We start from the raw sequence: 20,037 nt of genomic DNA on the forward strand, positions 1-20,037 counted from the left end.
GCCGAAAATGGTATCGAAAATTCACGGAATTTTAATGGAAGACCGCCGAGTGAAAGTACGTGAGGTAGCTGAAATTGTAAGCATCTAGGCAGAGAGAATTCACGATATTCTTCAGGAGAAATTGCAGACGAAGGTCTGTGCACATTGGATGCCGCGACTGCAGACGATCGACCACGAGGATAGACATATCGAAGCTGTGCTTATCGATGCTTTATCGCAATACGCCGAACTTTTGGCGTCAATTTGTGACAGCTGACGAGACCGTGGGCACATCATACATTCCAGTCTAAACAGGAGTCAAGGTAATAGACTGGGCCTGATAAAGGTGCTTCAAAAAGGCAAAGATTGTTTTTTCAGTCAGAAATGTGACGACAACCGTCTTTTGGCATTTACGAGGAATAACATTAGTAGACTACTTAGCAAATCCAAACGCTAACAGGACCATATTATGCAACACTTCTAGACAAAATGAAAAAAAAAAAAATGGCTGCGCACTAAACAACCTGAGTTAGGACGGAAAAAAAAAAATCTCATCACGACAATGCTTCGCCCCGCAGATCGCTTGTTGCAATAGGCAAATCACGAGTTAGGCTTCGAGGTTCTGCCTTATGCAACCTATTCTCCAGATTTGGTCCCATGCGACTTTTTCCTCTTTCCAAATCTGAAGAACTGGCTCGGTGAAAATAAATCTTCAGATAGAGAAGTAATCTCAGTGGTAATTGACTGCTTCAAGGGCCTCGAGCCATCCTTTTTTTCTGAGGGGATAAAAATTACAGCACGTTGAGAGAAGTGTGTGGAGGCGGAAGGGAACTATGTTGATAAATAATATATTGTTTTCTGCAAATATGGCATCTTTAATTGCTTTTTTACCGCACTTATCGAACGACGCTCGTATCACGATGATCCGCCAGTTTGTTTTGTTCATTTCGCATCGTCTTAAGAATTCACTATCATCCTGACCTTCTATTCCCAACGAAAGATTAAAAAAAAATACAAAACACTGCATGGGCCACTAGTCAAAGGCTGGTGACTGGTGCGATGAGAAGACAGGGTACAGGCAACAGGCAGAAAGTGCATACGAAATGCAACGAAGAAAATTCAAAGAAAGCCTGTTGGCGCGTATTTCGGACAAGAAAACTAAAGGCTAGTGTAAACTGCAACACCCAAACACAAATAAGGCAAACAGGTATTTTTTACAAACAAAAGCATGAAACGTCCATAGTTACAACAAATTTTCTTTGGAGTGTGAAAAGAAAGCATGGAAGGCGGTGTCGGGCAGTTCACAAGTGAAAGAAGAGCAACAGTGGTATAGGTTCTAAATTATACAAACCACCGAAACAGCATTCTGCATTCGTTGTGAACTAAGTGTCTTCTTTGACGTTATAACTAAGGGAAACAGAATTTAGAAAGTTTGTAATCTGAATCAGAATGTTTATTTTTCACAAGTATGCTACAGAAGGTGCTGAAAAGTAATCTTGATCCTTAGCCGCTATATGGCTAGCGATGGATAAAAACATTGTCAATCATAAAGCAACCACTTCAAGAGCGATGCTACGAACAATATGTATATATTGTTTGGTACTTGAAATTCGTGTAATGCGTGAATAAAAAAGAAAAAAAAAATGGTGCGAGGGAAAGCAGCAGCTGATAGCGTACTTTAAGTTGTTGGAACGCACGGTTTCATTCAAAAAGAAGAATTGTAGTTTTATCGCGCATGGTAATTTGCTTCATATTCTTATGAGAGCAAGTGTACCCGTTGTCCATAAATATTGCTACTAAGATGGAGATTTAAGCCATCTAATGTGGCATTTCCAGTGAGGCGGATTGAAGCGTGAACCAGTGAAGCAGGAAAAGAACAGTTAAACATCACGGCATTGTATAAAATTGTATTATACTGAAGTGGTGCAACTGATCAAAGGGTATAATTTTGAGCTGCGATAACAACGTCTCGTTGCAAACACTGTAAGCAGAGTGAATCATTATCCCGACTGCGCGTTACTGCAATATTCTAAAACGACAATATATGTTTTGTATTACACGGTCGTCCACACTTAGTGTGAACGTGCGAGCGCGTGCCCACTCTCTCCGGAGCGCCATTGCGTCTGACCCAGCTGCGCAGTAAAACGTTAACCGTATTATTGTCTATTATATAGGCGGCAAACTTCGGCTGGTGAAGCGAAAGATGACAGACCGCTGCAAAACACGGCGCGAACTCACTCCAAGTTTTCCGTGTAGCATCCGGTCAGCCTCCGCAGAGATGACTCCGGGTCGAGGTTGTTCGTTTGCACAATGGATACATTACCGTAGCCCAGAAGTTCAGTCACCATAATTTTGAACATCTCCGAGACCAATCGGTGCGTCGGTCGCCGGCTCGTTTCAACCACGATGTTTTCGCTGCGACCATTGACGTACATAGTGCGGGGCTTCGGTTCTTCCTGTTCGGCTGCGAGGACGCAAGTGAAAAACCTAAGGTCAGCGAATAAATTCAAGACAGAGAATAATGCAAAGACAAAGCAAGGCACTTTTGTTTGAGCCTGCGGGCTCTTTCTATCGCACTATTTTCTGCTTACCTATCAACAATCCTCAGAAATAGATTAGGCCGAACCCTGCTTTTGTAAAAAAAAAAATCGTTTATGCCAACTCGTGAACGCGGGATGTCGAACGTTGCTCGCCTTCTCGACAAGCCGTATTACAGCGTACTATCACCCGCGTCCCGGTTTCGCGTTACTGTAGTCTAAGCCTTGCGGTGAGTCAATTTGGACTTCAAAAGGAATCAGCGGAAATAATTGGGTAGCAGTTCCTTATAACATATAAGAAAATATTAGCACATATTTTACGAGAATATCAGATGCAGATAACGTCCCTTTTAAGCCATCCTAAAACTTCCAAACGACAAGCGTACGCCAGCTGCTAATTAGCGAATGACACAAATCTGGCTCTTTTAAGAGAATATGATAAACTTGTCAATTAGGTTTTAGAGCTAATCAGCGTGAACGAGCTACGTGCACGCAGCGGAAAATGTTTCAAGTATAGAAATAAACTTTTTTTTCTTTTTCGAAACCTTCCACTGAAGCTGTTCCGCATTTTATATACAATCCTACGAAAATTAGATTGAAGACCGGAACCCCTGATTCAGTTTCTGGCTTGATTTAATTCGAAAGTAAGACAATTTAGTGCACTCATTCGCGAAATAGTCTTATGTGTAGTTATGGCGAAAACTTTATGAGGATAATTCATCACTCTTTTCTTGCCTCACCAAGTGAGAGTTACGAGGTAACAGAAACTATGCAAGCGACTGCGGCCATTGCGCTCGCATTTGAACTGAAAGAAACGTCGAGGAAAGCTCATAAGTCGAAGCATGCCCCGCATTATTCTGACCGCATCTGCACATACCTCGCTAGTAGTTACGGTAAAGGAGGTAAAAAAAAAAAAAAAAAAAAAACACCCAAGAGTTTATCGCCAGCATGACTACGGCAAAATTTCATGGCCATCAGCGCAAGCGTTTTAGTATTTTTCGTACAATTGGGCATATTTTGCAATGAAAACATTTCCGTGTTCTGATGAGACCGCTAGGTGATAATAGTACACATTTCAGGCCTTGCACACATTTTCAAGCATGAAACTTGCAGGTGCATTTTAGCTTTTCATGATTGAAATTTTTGCGCCTCCTATGTGTGATATCTGAGTATTGATGCAATTTTGCTCTTATACCCTGTCTGAGGAACAAAGAAGTAGAACAAAAAACGATGCTGTTTAAAGGGGCTATCACATGCACTGCACAAATCGTATTCATGTCCATCGTCTGAGGAAACTTGTCATTTCATACGGAGGCGCTTGCTTGAGTACCGGAGAAACTCGACTGAAGCTGATAAACTGCTGCGCCATACACGAATGAGCCAGTCAAGCAGGTGCATTATCAGTACTGCGTGACGACCTGAATGGAAAGCTTCGACTGGTTATGAAAAACAGGGCGCGAAATTGTGCACATTTCTATTTGGACGTAGTATCCCGCATCACGACGCCTTAGACCTATGAAGTGGCGACTGATTCTAATGGTGAGCTTTATGCTGTTCGAAAGGCAGGAATACTGACCACCTCGCTTGTAGCAGTGGTTGGAAACATAGTGGCACTCTCCGGGCGGGCTCTGCGCGCTCAGGAAGGCCACCAAGATCCACTGACACCAGGACGAACTCCTCATGTTAACCGCTCACCCATGGCAGGCCACGAGTTGGGTCGAGCTGCGAACATAAAACACAAACGCCGACCACCGTGAGGTACAGCAAACACATATACGATGGGCTTGTGTCACCCATTCTGTCTTTACGCTCACTGATTCCGGTGTATCATCCACTGCAGATTCACGAACTGTTAGGTTTGAGAGAGAGAGAGAGAGAGAGAGAGAGAGAGAGAGAGAGAGAGAGAGAGAGAGAGAGAGAGAGAGAGAAAGAGAGAGAGAGAGAATGCATTTAAGGTAGTGCATGATTGAAAACAACAATAGCGCATGTATACGTCACTTCGTTTGTGAGTTCCACAAATCGTAACGCTGGTGTCATAGACAAACTTGTCAGCCGCAGGTTCTTTCGATGAAAATGACGCTGATTACGTTGTCGACGAACTGAGAAGATGCATCGCGCTTGTGCTTCGCAGTGATAAGCTGTGCCTAAAACAAACAAAACCCCTTAGATACTGGAGGACTGTCCAGCTGTTTACGCATTTTACAGAATCACATGGCCATGAGTACATACCTGCATAAGAGTACAAGCCAGGCACGCATGGCAGGACATCACCGGAGGGCCACCAGTCAATTTTACTCTACCTCAGCTCTTTGGTTGGCTGGTCGACGCCGTGGTGGAGGACTCCGGAAATTTCGACTACCTGGGGTTCTTTAACGTGCACTGACATCGCACAGCACACGGACGTCACTCCGTTTCGCCTCTATCTTAAAGCGACCGCCGAGACCGGGATTCGATCCCGCGTCCTTGGGCACAGTCCTTGGGCGCCTTAACCGCTGCGCCACCACGGCGGGGCCTACCTCAGCTCTTGATACAAACATAAATGCCATGTAGAGTTATCACTGCTCATGCCGTGACGTCTGCTTACTTCTGAATTTAGAAATACATCATGTGTGCATAACGGCTTCATTTCGCTTTCATATCTCTCGATTTGTGTGTTTCCTAAAGGAAGAAGGACGACCTCTTAGCGTTTATTAAGCATATCGGTGGTCCTGAGGCCTAAGAAGAAACACTGTGATTTGATCTTCAGATGGCACTTTCTCGCTGGACCACCAGCAGATCAACACAGCATATTCTAATTAGTTCGATGGCGATCGCGTACTACCAGGACGACCCGCGACGAACTCAAGAAAAACGTCCTTCCCGTATGCCGCTGTCATATAAATAAAAGCCGTATCGAAGAAAATGGCGATCCGTTGCTGTTAGGGGCGCTACTGCTTGTTCCCGAAGATTGCACTGGGGGCGCTGCAATCATTCAGCTGTTGTGGTCGCGGAGTGGTAAGGGAGAGGTGCTTGACTAATTCTATATAGGCGACAGCGCCGAGCATTTCCAACGCTTACTACGCCTACGCAGACAAGCACTTCCAAGGATTAGCTGAAAGTGAAAAACTAAGCGACGATGCTGTTGCAATCAGTACCGTGAAGTTCACGATCTGTGCAGCACGCTCTGTTTTTGCGCGGTGCCAGCAAACAACCTCGGGTAACTGAGCTTCTTGTGTGTGTGTACGTCTCGCCTTTCTTGTCTTTGTTTGCGCTAAAAAAACCCTACATCAAGATGAACTACCAACTCGCCCAGCAGGAAGTTTTAATAACTAAGCTTCCGCGCTGATAATGCGGAACAGCACTGTTCAGCTCCACAACAGGCGGGAAACAACATAGAACAAACTGGCCGTGTAGCACTCGCAGCCGATAGCAAATGCACCCTAGACAACCGTCACCATCCAAACCCCGCGTTACCACAGCACACCGCTGAGATTGTTTTGATCGCACTAGTTGAGAAAATCCACTCAGTTCAGTTCAGTCGTTCAGTCGTGTCCGACTCTTCGTGACCATATGGACCATATCACGCCACGCTTTCCGGTCTCTCACTATCTTCCCAACATCACATAACTTCATCTGCAGCGCCTCGAGGATGCCATCTAATCATTGCATTCGCTGCCTACCCCTTCTCCGGTGACCCTCAACCTTTCCCAACATCAAATCTTTCTCCTGCGACTCCTCTCTTCTCATCAGATGACCAAAGTAGCTGAGCTTTAACTTTAGAATTTGACCCTCCAATGAGCAGTCAGGGTTTATGGTCGACAATATCGACTGATTTGATCTTCTGGCCGTCCAAGGCCAGCACCACAATTCAAACGCGTCAATTCTTCGGCGGTCAGCCTTTTTCACAGTCCAAATCTCGCATCCATACATCACAACTGGAAAGACCATAGCACGAGTTATACGGATCTTGGTTTGCAGTCTAATGTCTCTGCTCTTTAATAGGCGGTCTACTACCACGCACCAAAATCGCATGCACTAGATCCGGCACCCAGATTGATCCAAAGCTCGCAAGTTACTTTACTGCTACGATGGGTGATTCCGATGAGCTCATCGCTTCAGGAACATGCATGGTTACGTTGGGCATAAAACCGTAGCTACTGCAACTGTACCGAACTAATCGGTTCATAGCGGGGTCGCTAACCAGGACAATTGGCTACGAGACACACCGGGGTTCTGACGCCGAGTTTCTCGACTACAGCGATTAAGTAGTCAAATGCAGTCACATGGCTAGGACGCGTTCGGAGAGGAGGCTAAAAATGAAGTGAGCGCATTGAAAAGAAAAAAGATTAGATGCTTCCAGGCAGTTGGCTGACAGTGTCTCATAACTCGTAGGGAGTACAAAAAAAAAAAAAAAAGCTAGCCGTGAGATCCTCTGTTCAGCCTAAACGGTTTTTGTCGGATGCCCCTTAGTGTATCTACCGATCAGATTGTATTCTTAATTCGACTGCAATTACAGTTTCCGTTTCATATTTGCATGTAAAAACTAGCATTACATTCCAAATGGCCTCATCGTTTCACCCAACTGCTTGTCGGCTGTTGCATTACAACACTGCGCCGAGCTATTTAATCGCCGCTGCTGCCTGTAATTTTTTTTTCACTGCATCTCGTTGCCCTTCTTTCAGCTATTTTTTACCTCGTTATTTATCTGTGTGCCTTGCTAGCTTTTCTGTCATGTTCCTGTCTCCTCTTCACCAGGGTCAGCAACGGCTGGCTCAGGACTCCTGGTATCATTAACGTCTTTCTCGCTCTCCATTTGAGACAAATAATGAAAAGCGGTAAACGCTGGTCAGCGACTTGCGCGAAGGTAATTTTTTCTATTCACAGGCGTGCTCGTTTTGAATTGATAATGAATTGTCAGCCCACACTGTTTAAAAGGTCGCAGTGCATTAGGAGTATATACAAAACTCATGGCGCAAGGTCAAGCGCACTATTATTCTTAGTTACGCTTTCGATCTTCCTACCTGTATTGATTTTTCTTTTATACCACTCTCACTCGAGCCCCGCCGGTCGCCATTGAACTCAGTACCGTTCCGGCATTGCTGATTCGATCGGCACCGATTCGTGACAACCCCAAGCGCGATCGAGCTTTCGATCGGTTCCGTTCGAGGGCTGTTACAGTGCTCTGCAAGCAAAAACTAAACCTACAAGAAGGTATACGATATTCTATAAGTTGTATGAATTTTGAAATGACGTTTTATTCCGGACACTGCAGCGCAGTAGTAACACGGACGAGACGAGAAGAACGCAAACACAGACTCGTCTCGTGCATGTTGCTATTGCGCTGCAATGTCCAGTATGCAAAACCAACTACCCAGTCACTGTGCTTTAAGACCGTTTATTGTATTCAGTGCGGCTTGACTTCCAAATATGTGTCAATATCACGCACCTGTCTGGGCCGTAGCGAAAGCTTCGGGGACGCTTACGATACGCCGTTAAGAGTAAAACGACCGGGAATCGATCCTGCGTCCTTGGGCTCAGCAGTAGAGCGCCCTAAACACTGCACCACCGCGGCGGGGCTCTACCCGGGATAAGGTTCCCCGGGTGACCGCCCTATTGCAGGCATTGCAAGCTATCGAAAACATTGTGAACTGTACGGCTGTGGCGCCTCTAGAGTGAGGTGGTCAGCAGCGGAAATGGGGAAGATGGAAGTGCATGGTGGAAATTAGAGGAGGAGGGTAGGTGGTGATGCCTCGAGAATGTGGGAGTTGGAAGGTCACATTTTTCGGTCATGGACATCGTACAGATTGCTACCCGAGTGCCCAGCTGCATACTCAGTGGCTCTCAGACGGGAAGGTGACATGAAAATCGACCCGGAACCCTTGGATCCAAAATCAGGTGTGCAGCCCTACGCAGGGAAGTTGGGACAGTTTGGTTATAGCGGGGATTTATAACTGTTTTGGGTTGTTCTTCACCTAATATGGCAGGTTACGACTGTATGCTACGCATGTTCGAGATGTGTGACATAAAAGGGGCACATATATATATAGAGTGTGCAGTGATTTGGCGAGTAGCGAAGTACAATGATGAACGGGAACGTAAATCGGAGAAGGGAGCCGCAGACGGGTGTCATTAACGTGGTCGCTTCATGCCTTTAAACTTTAACGAATGCGCAAGCTATTCGCGGTGAAATATGTTTACGCAGAAGAACACGCCTACGCCGCCCTCGCGCCGCTCGAGGCGAATTCGTCGAAACCCGGCGGCAGCGTCGAGAGGTGTCATGAAAGCGTTCCTTATGATAATAAAGAAATGGGAATGCACAGAGTGCCAGCTGAAGGATGGTCACGGGGGACAGTATATCAAGTGTCCCATCTAACGTTAGCCAATCGCTGATAATTATTTGAGGAAGACGAGGGAAACCAGACAGCTGCCAGCCGTCTTGCGCGCAACAGGCAATATCTGTTTTGCAATTAGTTCATTTCCTAAATTACTTAACATTGACGTTACAAATACCTGGGATTTGCAGAGTTAGATAGCATCTTCAGAAACCCTCATCTATTATTCGATGTAAAGAAAACCTCTCGCTTCTTTTTTTTTTTCTTTCTTTTTTTTTTTTTTTTTAAGCCCGAGAAATATGGAAAAAAATCAAGTGACCAGCGCACCCGCACGCCGCTGAAATTGTGCTGCTCTCAATCGTGGTTTCAGTGAACGAAATCAGCTGCGGCAGTGGTCATGCAGCCCCTTTGCAGCGACAAGCCAGTATGTCTGCGATGGTGTATTTATTGGCCGCACATGATGGTCCAGGTTTCGGCAAGCGCGGCGAGTTCGCCCCAACCATCGCCAAAATATCGGCCTATCGCTGTAATCTGAATTAAACAACTGCGAAACCTGTGATGCGCAAGGCGGCTGACAGCTGTATGCAACTGGTTTCCCTTGCTTGTCCAAAATATTTATTTTTTAGCCCTTGGTTCAATTTAACTGGGACACAGGGTAGAGTATAGGCTCGAACTGCACATATACAGGTTGTCGTACATAAATTCAGCAAATGATTTAAAAATGAAAGGCACTTCGGACGAGAATGGAACCGGATTCATAATCTTAGCGCTAGCCTAGAGTTACTCAGGCTATTTTTATTCTCGTTTAAATTAATGAGTAATCATTTTTATTTACTGAACATCTTAATTATTCGCTAGACTGCAAGCGTGATACACATAGTTGTACAACACCTTTAGAAACCTTTCAATAAATTGTTTTCTATACAATGTATCCCGTACGTGATATGAATGCAGCTCAGGCTAGTGCAGTGACTAAGACTTAGCGTTGGGAAATACCATGCAGAACTGTCGACCACTTTGCTAGACAATATATGGTAGACTGGTAGACAGGTCTAATATATTGTTTACTACATAAGGCTCAGGTATTTTCAAGCTCAAGGTATTTTCTAAACTGAAGCTTTATTTGACAGATTCAAGAAGTATACTGGATGCAACTGTCCAGGTAGGTGTTTTGTAGGTATCTTTGTTATCATGCCTCATTTTTATTCTGTACACATCAGCGACGTTTTGGTCATTTAGGCCCTCTAGCAGTTCATCTTCAGTCAGTCATTAGATCATTATCTGACGTTACGCCACGAACGGCGTTCAGGGAACGGTGTGAACAGATTGTCACTGGGATTTCCCCAAAATGATTTCAAAGGGACAGTTTTTCCTGCTGGTTGTTATACAAAACTTCCGACAATAGATCACCATTTGCCAACGTTTTGATTTTAAATCCTTGTCCAATGGTTTCTACCAGGGTCGAGACAAGAAAAGGAGAGACAAGTTGAGCGGTCTTTTCTGGGTGAACTACGTGGAACTGTGAGAAACTGAATGAAATGTTTTTTTTTTTTTTTTTTTAATTTAGCTGTCTCCGTGCGCCCTCTTTTACGAGGGAGATCAGAGTTGAGGAGCAATGCAGCCATGAAAATGTATATATTTTCGGCCGTGGTGAAAGCCACCCACCATGAGTTTAATGAGGGAAGGGGGCAGGGAGTAGTAAGCAAGTCCTATCTGCGCTAGCTGTACAGCACAGCCATAACCCAATATGGCGCATAATTAAGGGCAGTTATACCACACAAGGTTAACCCTTGCCGCCAGGAAAACGGAAATAGCATGAAGAGAGGAGAAGGCAGGAGAGTTGTGAGAAAGATGATAGGAAAGTGAAAGGAGGAGCGGAGGATAGGAAAAGGCGACTGCCGATTTCTCCTGGGTGGGTCAGCCCGGAGATGCCGTCTAATACCGCTGTCACACGGGCATTTCGAAGGCCCTCGAACCGACTGCCTATCGACTCGAAGGCCTTCGAAAGCTGCCACACGGGCGTTTTCAATGGCCATTGAGTCGATAGTCTATCGAGTCAACGGAACAGCTCAGAACTCTATCGAGATCTCGAAGGCCTTCGAACGTCGCGCAAGGTTGCTAGCGTTGACCCGAGGAGCGTCACGCACACACGTGCACAGCGCGTTTACGATACAAAAACGTGAACAAGCGTTATTATTGTATATCTTTAATTTACGCGGTAAAATATTAATATCCGTAATAGTTTTAAAATAGTATCGCTCTTTTTTTAGGCGTATTATTTATGTACTCTTCTCTACTACTATCTGTGGCATGCGCCGCCGAGAAAAACAAACACAATGAAAAGCACAGTCGTATGAACGCCAACGCGTTAAAAAAAAAAAAAAAGAAAGCTGTCCTTGAATAACAACTAAACACTTGCAGTTACTAAAAAAAGGTAACAGTTATATTTTATTTTGCATTTATAGAGAGATTTAAGTTCTTTAAGCAAAACCGAAAGCAACGATAGTAGCGCCATAAAAGTTTGGCGCCAAACACCAGAACTATTTCAATAGCCTTCGAGATTTGCCGTGTAGCAGCGGCACAACTCCTTCGAGTTCGATCGCGATTGAAAATCTCGAAGGCTATCGACTCAATCGCCTTTGAAAATGACCGTGTGACTAGGGTATAAGGGAAGCGTGAGCCAAAGTGGTGTGTCTCTGCCGATGGGCCTTACAGGTCCAAACACTCAGCATCGGCTCAACCACCGGGATCCGCTTTTCCCAGACATGGCGATGCCACGCTCGGCTAAGTGTGGGGACTCGGGATCCATGGTGTCGCACAGTACACGTAAACATCTGCTTTAACAGATGCCCCCTTTCTGGGCGTCCCTGAGCTGTGGATTTTGTTATATTGTATGTGATGTCCTCAAATGACTCGTGACTTCATTTCTGTATTCGATGCTTGTGAGCACCCCAAGGAAGTCTGTGCAAAATACATATGTTGTTTTTGTTTCGGCTACAAAGATGGACTAACATACAACAGTGAATACGTATACACAAAGCGGAAGTTTTGTTTCCTCCCAATTTCCTCGAACTACAGCGCTTCCAAAATAAGCAGTCCTTTTCGAGCCATCAGTGTAAAAGTCCGTGAACCTATTGTATTTTCATTGTGTTCACACAGTATTCTTGAATTATGTGCTTTTGCGCAGTTTGTGTCTTACGGAACTGTGTAAGGATGAGGTCACAGGTTCAATTAATTGTTTCATGCAGATCAGGTTTTCAACGCCAGGTAAGGCGTCGAGCTTGACAATATTTTGGCCAAATAGTCCGAATCTCAAGAGCAGTGGTCTGATGGCCGGAGTTTTATTTATTAGCATCATAGAGGCTACTTCGTCACAGCTCGATAGCAGATGTTTTTGGCACAGATCAGTATTCAAGGATGTATACGCACAAGTCATGGCGGAAGATCGGGATTCATTTGCCCCTAAACATAACCTGGCTAAAGGAGTTGTTCTATATGTTCTACATGAAAGCCGCAGGCTTCAGTTGTCTACTGGATCTAGTTTATTTTTCGGCACAGTGGTGTTACTCAGCCATCTACTACTTATCCATAATTTAAGGAGGGGCGATCTAAAAATTAGAGGGGTTCAACGCTGCTTCACCACGTACACGGTCGTCCACTTCTACCTTGAACACCGCTCTGCGTGGCCAGCGCTCCGCGGAGCGCCTCTCGCGGGTGCCTGGGGAACGAGCGCGCAAGCGCAGTGACAGCTGTAGGTGGGGCCTCCGCTGCGTCGTCTGCTTAAGCGGCGGAGCACTGGCCACGCAGAGCGGTGTTCAAGGTAGAAGTGGACGACCGTGTACATGTGGAGCGAAAGCTTTGGCTGCGGGCGACCGATAGTTGCATCGAACACAACCAGCGTTCCATCGAACGCATCAAAGTTCACCGGCGTTATATGCAGAACCCACTTTCAAGACCTGCTCATGCGAAGCCGGCAGACGCTTTCCGCGGCGGCGCGCGCATGCGCAGTGTGGGTACTAACCTCTCCGCGCCGTCGCACGCATCTGCTGGGATACCGCTACCCTCTTCCTGCTACCTGTGGCGAGCACCCACATAGTACCTGACGAGTAACTGGGTGACCCATGAACAGTTTGCACATGCGTAGTGATGCTGCATAGCGAGGCACGTGACGTCATGAGCCGGCACAACGACAAAACACCTGTGGAACGGCGCAGCTGGTTGCTATGGTTACGGCGCATGCTCAGTTGTGGCCTCGGACAGGCACGGCGAAACTCTCTTCCACTAGCCTAGTGTAGCTTTCGCTAAAAAATCGGTAAATGTCTAGAAGAGATGCTACGTTGGATCCCTTGTGCTTTTTTGGAGCACTTTTATGTTCAGATATTGCTACCCCCCCCCTTTTTTTTTTCCCCAGCCTGTTTACGTGAGGTAGGGATGCGATTTTTTTGGTCGAATATTAGGCCTAAAAACACATGCCTTTGTTTCCCTGCCAGGACCATTTCATTTAGATGCAGGGTGTGGCCGATCTGCAATCTTTGAGTATGTGAGCATCTACTACCGTGATCTGCAATGTTACAAGCAGCTTCAGTTTGAAAACTATCCGCTTCCGCTGTACATGGCGGGCTGCGCCCATCCGCTCTCCGGAGTAGGTGGCGCGGTGATCGAAACACTCCTGATTGATGTCGTGGAGTCGCCGCGAAAGCTGGCGCGCGATGGGCAAAGGGCAGCATTTCCGGAGTATTAATTTGTCTGAAGCAGTAATGCGAGCGTTGATCTTCATTTTCCAGTAGTTGCGACCTTGGTAGTCGAAAAACGGTTAGGAACTAACAAAATCTTTCAAACCGTTCTTAAGGTGTAGCAGCAGCGCGCGCGGGATGTGCGACTGGTTTTCGCCAAAAGAGAAGACGATACTTTTGTGGTATATTTTGCTTGCTTTGTGCGAACAATCAAATGCCACACGCCTTCTTTTGAAAATCTGGCTGTGTGCGCACGTTTTAATTAAGACAAGTTGTGTATGTGCTAAAAAAAGGTTCGAGAGCAGGCTTTGCAATTTTTGCCCCACCACACTTGGTAATTGGAATAGTGAAGTATCAAAATAGCGGAATGTGAACCGGTCGGTCGTGCAGTTTGGCAGAATCAGTATGGACTGTTCCCATTGGAATAGTGAAGTATCAAAATAGCGGAATGTGAACCGGTCGGTCGTGCAGTTTGGCAGAATCAGTATGGACTGTTCCCATTGGTTATTGTTGGTTAAGTAATCTGAAGTGAAATTAGCATGCATGCATATTGATCAGTGGGCAATTCTTCTTACTTGTTTCTTACCCGCCATGTATGGAATGTGTGTACAGAATGTTTCCGAAGTGGCTATGTACCTTTTGTCGATATGATTGCACGTGACTAATTGTAGTCCTCCGTTATCTCTATTCTCTATTGGTTATCGTAATTAGTTAATTGTGATTAAGTGCGAACATTACGCTACAGCATCCAATCATATCTGGACAGCTTGTATCGAGTACGATCGCACTACAGTAGTTGAACTACACATGCTGCCACGCAAGTTGGCGTTGCATTTTGACGTAAAAAAAAAAAAAAAGCGCGGCAAGTGGAGACAGATGGTAGCGTCGTCAAATGTAGACGAGCGCACCGTGTACGTCTTTTTTCTCTTCAAGTTGTCGCGCTAAGTTTTTCACACCGTGCCCTGCCTTTTTTCAGAATTTACGGAAAGTAACGGGCCCGGTCCGCGCGGAACGGGTCTTTGAGCGCGCGCTTTAGTCGTCCATTGAGTGACTGTACGTAGCATCACAGAGAGGGATCTTCAAGCATGAAAAGAACTCCACTTACACACGGACATCATCATCATCATAATCATCGTCAGCCAGATTATACCCACTGCAGGGCGAAGCCCTCTCCCAAATTCCTCCAATTAATCCGGTCCTGTGCTAGTTGCATCCACTTGAACCCTGCGAAGCCGGCTTTCAAAATTTACTCGTAGGCGGGGATAATAAAGTGGTTCGTTTCCTGCTGTTCTCCCTACCGTTAATGGAAACTTTGCACACCACGCCAACCACGTGAATGAAATCTTTTATTCAACGTTTCTCGGGTTGTGTTTTCAAGTCAAACGAGAAGGTCTACTGCTGAGCATGCCCTTTTTTTTTTTAAACCACATATGCAACATCAATACGTTCACGCGATTGCAGAATAAACATGTGTCCGGTAATCAGATCATTTTTTGAAGATTTAGAAATTCAGCTGGTAAAAGTTGTCGGCCTATAACAGCAAGGAGAGGATGACGATATTACATGCTTATAGAATTATACAACTTGTTTTCTCGGCTCCTGGTTGTTTTTGACGCCCATAATGTTTTTACAAATCTTAACAGCGCCTCTAGAGTAGGTTCAGCGACATGGGCTAACATTTCATAATATATTTCATCAGGGGTGAGGTGAAATAAAGTTTGCTTTGTTTCACCCATTGATTTCCTGAAGTTAAAATATAAGGCTCGTCAGAATTCTGTTTTTCAGCTGTCCGTGTAATATGAGGAACTAGAATCTACACAATTGTTCTCATACTATGTCTACCTGTTCGTTAATGCTTGTTTGTGTGTCGGGGGAGTCAAAAATTGTGAAAAGGGTTATATACCATTCAGGTTGCAAACTTGATGTAAATATTTTATGTGACTGAACTCTTTTCTTGGTAAAACCATTTTACCAGAAATATTTCTCAGCACTGCAATGGATATACCGTTTAGCTGCCGCCTATTTAAAAAATTATGACTTCTCCTGCATTGGGTATCCACACAAAATATTTCAGACTGTTTTCTTTCTTCTTCATGTCCTTGAATCCTTGTGTGCATGCCAAACCTTGTCACTTTGTCGTACCATTTTCCGAAAACTCGGGGATTGCTAGCTGTGCAGCAGTGCACTCGATACCAAGACAGTACAAAATCTTGTGTAAAATGACCTTTTCTCGATACAATGCCGAAACGAGCCAAGACAAGTTTCCAAATGCGTGGCTTGCATGCGACGATAGATGACGCTTATGATAACCTGATTATCGCTGACACGTGATCATTTTTGTAAGGGGTGTTAAGAACATCACAATAAAATCGACTGGGTTTTTTTTTTTTTTGCAATAAAAACGCCGTAGATTATCGATACAGGGCAAATTTATAGTTTGTCCTCAGCGTGACGTTAATGCACTAAGAAGCAGAAAACAATACCATAACAACTATAGAAAGCAGCAAAATTTAGAGGCTTTTCCTCAGAAACGGGATTGGATGGAAAGATAGTTTGTAGCAAACGTTTACAGGACTCTCGGCCCGCACACAAGAAATGGTAGAAGTACATTAACGCGCCAGCGTTAATGGCCCCGGCCTCGATGTCGCCGTCGTTGCGAGTGAAAAGTCGCAGACATGGCTCTGGTAGGTGGTAGGTCACGTGGCACAGATATTTCGAAGGGATGTCCGACGTCACGAGACCACGTGATACGGCCGATTTGGCAAGAGTTGCCAGCTCGGGCTTCTCAAATCAAATGGGAGGCTGAAGGGTATCAACCCTCCAAGGCCCTCGCATTCAGAGTCAGACATGCGACCCCTAGGCCGTGCAGGCACCTACTTACGGGTTAGTGTATATACACGTCAGGAGGCCTTCCAATAATCCGACAGCTTAAGATTGCGCTAAAGTATTTCTGAGGTAACGGAGACCCAAGTTAAGAGACCAGCGATAAAGCGAGTGGCAAAGGGCGTGCGCGTGAAAGAGAATTCGCAAGGCGAGCATGCAGACGAGAGCCATTACATGCTTTTGCGTCATATCCTGAAAGGCAGAACGTAATTGATCCTCCCATGTTTTTTTTTTTTTCCTTTTGTCACAGTGCGTCACCTGTCGAGACAATTACGCAGGGTTAGGGCACTCCAGGCCATTGAACTTTGTGCCAACCAACGCCAGTGAGATGAGGTGGTTTAGGCATAGCTTCATCCTTCTGCTCTTATTGAGAGGATGTGTGCCTGTTCAGAGCGTTCAGTAAGAGGACGTCTCGTAACTAGCGACCCACCAGGGAAAATGAGCGAACATGTTTTTTATGCTCGCTTCTTTCGCCAGGTGACGATAGAATTACGGAGCAACACTCCGCAGTGACGGCAGGACTGGCGATGTGAGGACATGTGATTAATGGACACAGCTGTGGTGGATGTCGCCGCTGCACATAAGTGGCTTCTCACCGTGACACCTAAACGAACCCGTGCAATCAAAGGGAGTCCTGCTGCAAAGCGAGCAGCGAGATTTAAATTGATTAAATTAAAAAAAAATGCAGTGGTTGGGGTTGCACAGGCGTCCGCAATTTTTGGCGCCGCCAGAAGGCTGGTCTCGGAATGAGAACGCCGTTTACGAAAACTGATATTCCCGTAGAGTATACATTTGAATGACCAGTTTCTTTTTGGTCTGACTAACAGTGACTGAGCGCCAGACAAGCGGGGAAATTTAATAGATTTATCCCCGGTAAACTGCATGCATGGTGAAGCGATTTTTCGTGTTGCAACTGCTCCGAATGTCCGCTGCCACTGTTATTCGCTTTGGTTGAGATAGTGTTCAACGTCGAAAAAGCTACTCAGGCGCTGAGGGACGCCCTAGTGGAGGATTTCAGATTATTTCCGCCACTTCGGAATCTTTAGTGTGCAGTGACGTCGAACGTTACACGAAAGCCTTCCATTTAGGCTTGCACTTAATCCCTGTCCTTGGGTAAGCCACACACTTGCGACACCATCGTCCAGTGAAATGTCCAGTTGGCCTCTTACAATCGGTGGTAATGTGGCTTCAAAAGAGACGCGCCGACTCACTCGAAGAATATGAGAGGCGGCAGGAAACAACTCATTTTCTCCCAGAAGTGATCGAAAATGCTCTAGAGGCCAGCTGTAGATAAGAGCCGGGCGCAACGCCAGCCAGTCACGTCCCAGGGGATGCTTTGGTCACATGGAAATGGCGTATCTATGCCGCTTCCGCCAAGATACTCTGCGGCAGCACGCGTCCGCGGAAAACAATGCAGGATAACAAGGCTCAGGGAAAAAGAAGAGAGGAAGCGCTCGATTACTGCGGTGGAAGCCGACCGCGCAGTCCCGCCGGCTTTGTAAACACTATAGACGCAGAATGGCGTCGTGGCGACACCTATGACGCAGAAACGTGAAAGAACGAAAAGTCTCCGCGACGCGTCGCGCGCATTATCAGATGGGCGCGTAGGTTTTCGTTCCGCGTTCACAGCGAAGAAGGCCCTGGTCGGAGCAAGAATATCCAGTGCTGCGTCCGCTGCGCTCTTCGGATGCCATGCCGAACTAGTGATGCAACGTGCAACTGGAGTTGTTATGCTTCTATAGCGGGTGGTGATCTTAATTCGATTAAGTGGAGCAGAAATCTGGGCGAGTTGGTGAACGTTCATGATGTAAAAAATAGTGCGAAGAACACACGGAGAGAAAGGACGACGCAGACAAGCGCTTGTCTGCGTCGTCCTTTCTATCTGTGCGTTCTTAGCGCTATTTTTTACATCATGATCTTAATCAGCATGGACACTTTTTAGTGCTACTATACGACCCGCATTCTCGCAAAAACCCGATGCCTGAAGCCGATTTGATCTTTTACTTTTCCGAAGGATTTCGGGTGTCCACAGAAACAATTACTTGGCAGTATCATCATCATCATCATCATCAGCCTGATTATACCCACTGCAGGGCGAAGGCCTCTCCCATATTTCTCCACTTAACCCGGTTCTGTGCTAGCTGCGTCCACTTGACCCCTGCGAACTTCTTAACCTCATCCGCCCACCTAACTTTCTGCCGCCCCCTGCTACGCTTTCTTTCCCTTGGAATCCAGTTTGTTACCCTCAGCGACCATCGGTTATTCTCTCTTCGCACTACATGGCAGTATTATACATAACAGAAAAAAAGATCAAAACACAAAGGAATAAAATTTTCTTTTGCTGGGTCCCAAGCCACGCATACATTAAATGCAATGAGAGGGCAGACAGATGTGTTGCACAAGCTCGCAGCTCACAAAATATGTGTGAAGTTCGTAAAGAGTAAACTGATGTACAACGGCAGTCCACGTGGAATAACCAAATCAATAACAAAGTACACGTAGTAAATCCTATTTTTGGAGAATGGAAATCAAGTAAACATCAGAAAGGCCCCGTCGTGGTGGCGCAGTGGTTGGGCGCTCAACTGTAATTAAGAACACGGGCTCGAATCCCGGCACCGGCGGTCGCTTTTCGATGGAGGCGAAAAGCAAGGCGCCCGTGGCATATTAAGGAACCCCAGGTGGTCAAAATATCCGGAGTCCTCCATTACGGCGTCTCTGATAGCTTGGGTTGCTTTGGGACGTTAAACACCACAAACCAAACCAGATCAAATATCGAGAAAGGTCCATGGAAGTTATAGTATGCCGTGCTCGCATCGGACACGCACTCTTTAAAACATTTTCGTAAGGAAACAAAACAAACCTACATGCGAAGATTGAGAGAGGCTCACTGTGATCCACATTTGAATTTCACGTTCAAAACTAGAAGAACTTCGGAAAAAAGTATTTTGCTATATTTTACAATCATTCCATTGCATTCCACCCCAGCTTACTTTTAGGAGAAATCGATATTGAAGAGCTGCTATGGCTGCATGCTTGAAGTGCGGCGAGTATGCTAGTGAATCTGTAGATTATTCTGTTCTTGGTGTTCTCTCCTATACTCTTTCCACAGTTACCAATAAAAGAGTGGCGTAAATATTGATGAACACTCAGGAAGTCTGTATCCCCCCATCCCCTCTTCCCCGCTCTCTATTTCTGTACATCTACATACGAAGCAATTTTTTAACCATCCGCACACAATTATGTGTAGTTATCATTTTTCTTTCAATATGAGGTATTCCTGAGCGATATGATCGGGGGGGTTTGCTTTTTCTTAAATTGAACAACGGTGGGATCGCAAACTGTTGGAAAACGGAACCAGGGGACAAGGATGGTTTGGTTTGGCTTATGCGGTTTATCGTCTCAAAGCGACTGAGACGCCGAAGTGGAGGGCTGCAGAAATTTCGACTACCTGGGATTCTTTAATGTTTGCCGACATCACAGAATACGCGGGCGCCTCGCTTTTCGCCCTCACCGAGAAGCGGCCGCCGCGGCCGGGATTCGATCCCGCATCCTTGGGTACAGCAGCCGAGCGCCCTAACCACTGCAACACAACGG

General features: G+C 45.8%; 1 protein-coding gene across 4 annotated transcripts in view; it reads right to left on the reverse strand.

The window, feature by feature from the left end:
• LOC146205741 (uncharacterized) overlaps nucleotides 1-20,037 on the reverse strand; it is a 147,904-nt gene that overhangs the window by 27,913 nt on the left and 99,954 nt on the right. For all 4 annotated transcript variants that reach the window (XM_084590401.1, XM_084590398.1, XM_084590399.1 and 1 more), the window contains exons 2-3: nucleotides 4,093-4,238; nucleotides 2,218-2,443 (exon numbers count right to left, since the gene is read on the reverse strand). In XM_084590401.1, coding sequence (XP_084446527.1) covers nucleotides 2,218-2,443; nucleotides 4,093-4,198 — 332 coding nt within the window. In that variant the 5' untranslated portion in view covers nucleotides 4,199-4,238. The remainder of the gene's footprint in view (nucleotides 1-2,217; nucleotides 2,444-4,092; nucleotides 4,239-20,037) is intronic.

This window comes from Amblyomma maculatum, chromosome 1 (genome assembly GCF_055883805.1).
Source record: "Amblyomma maculatum isolate TAMU_Amacu chromosome 1, ASM5588380v1, whole genome shotgun sequence".
Classification (NCBI taxonomy): Eukaryota; Metazoa; Arthropoda; class Arachnida; order Ixodida; family Ixodidae; genus Amblyomma; species Amblyomma maculatum.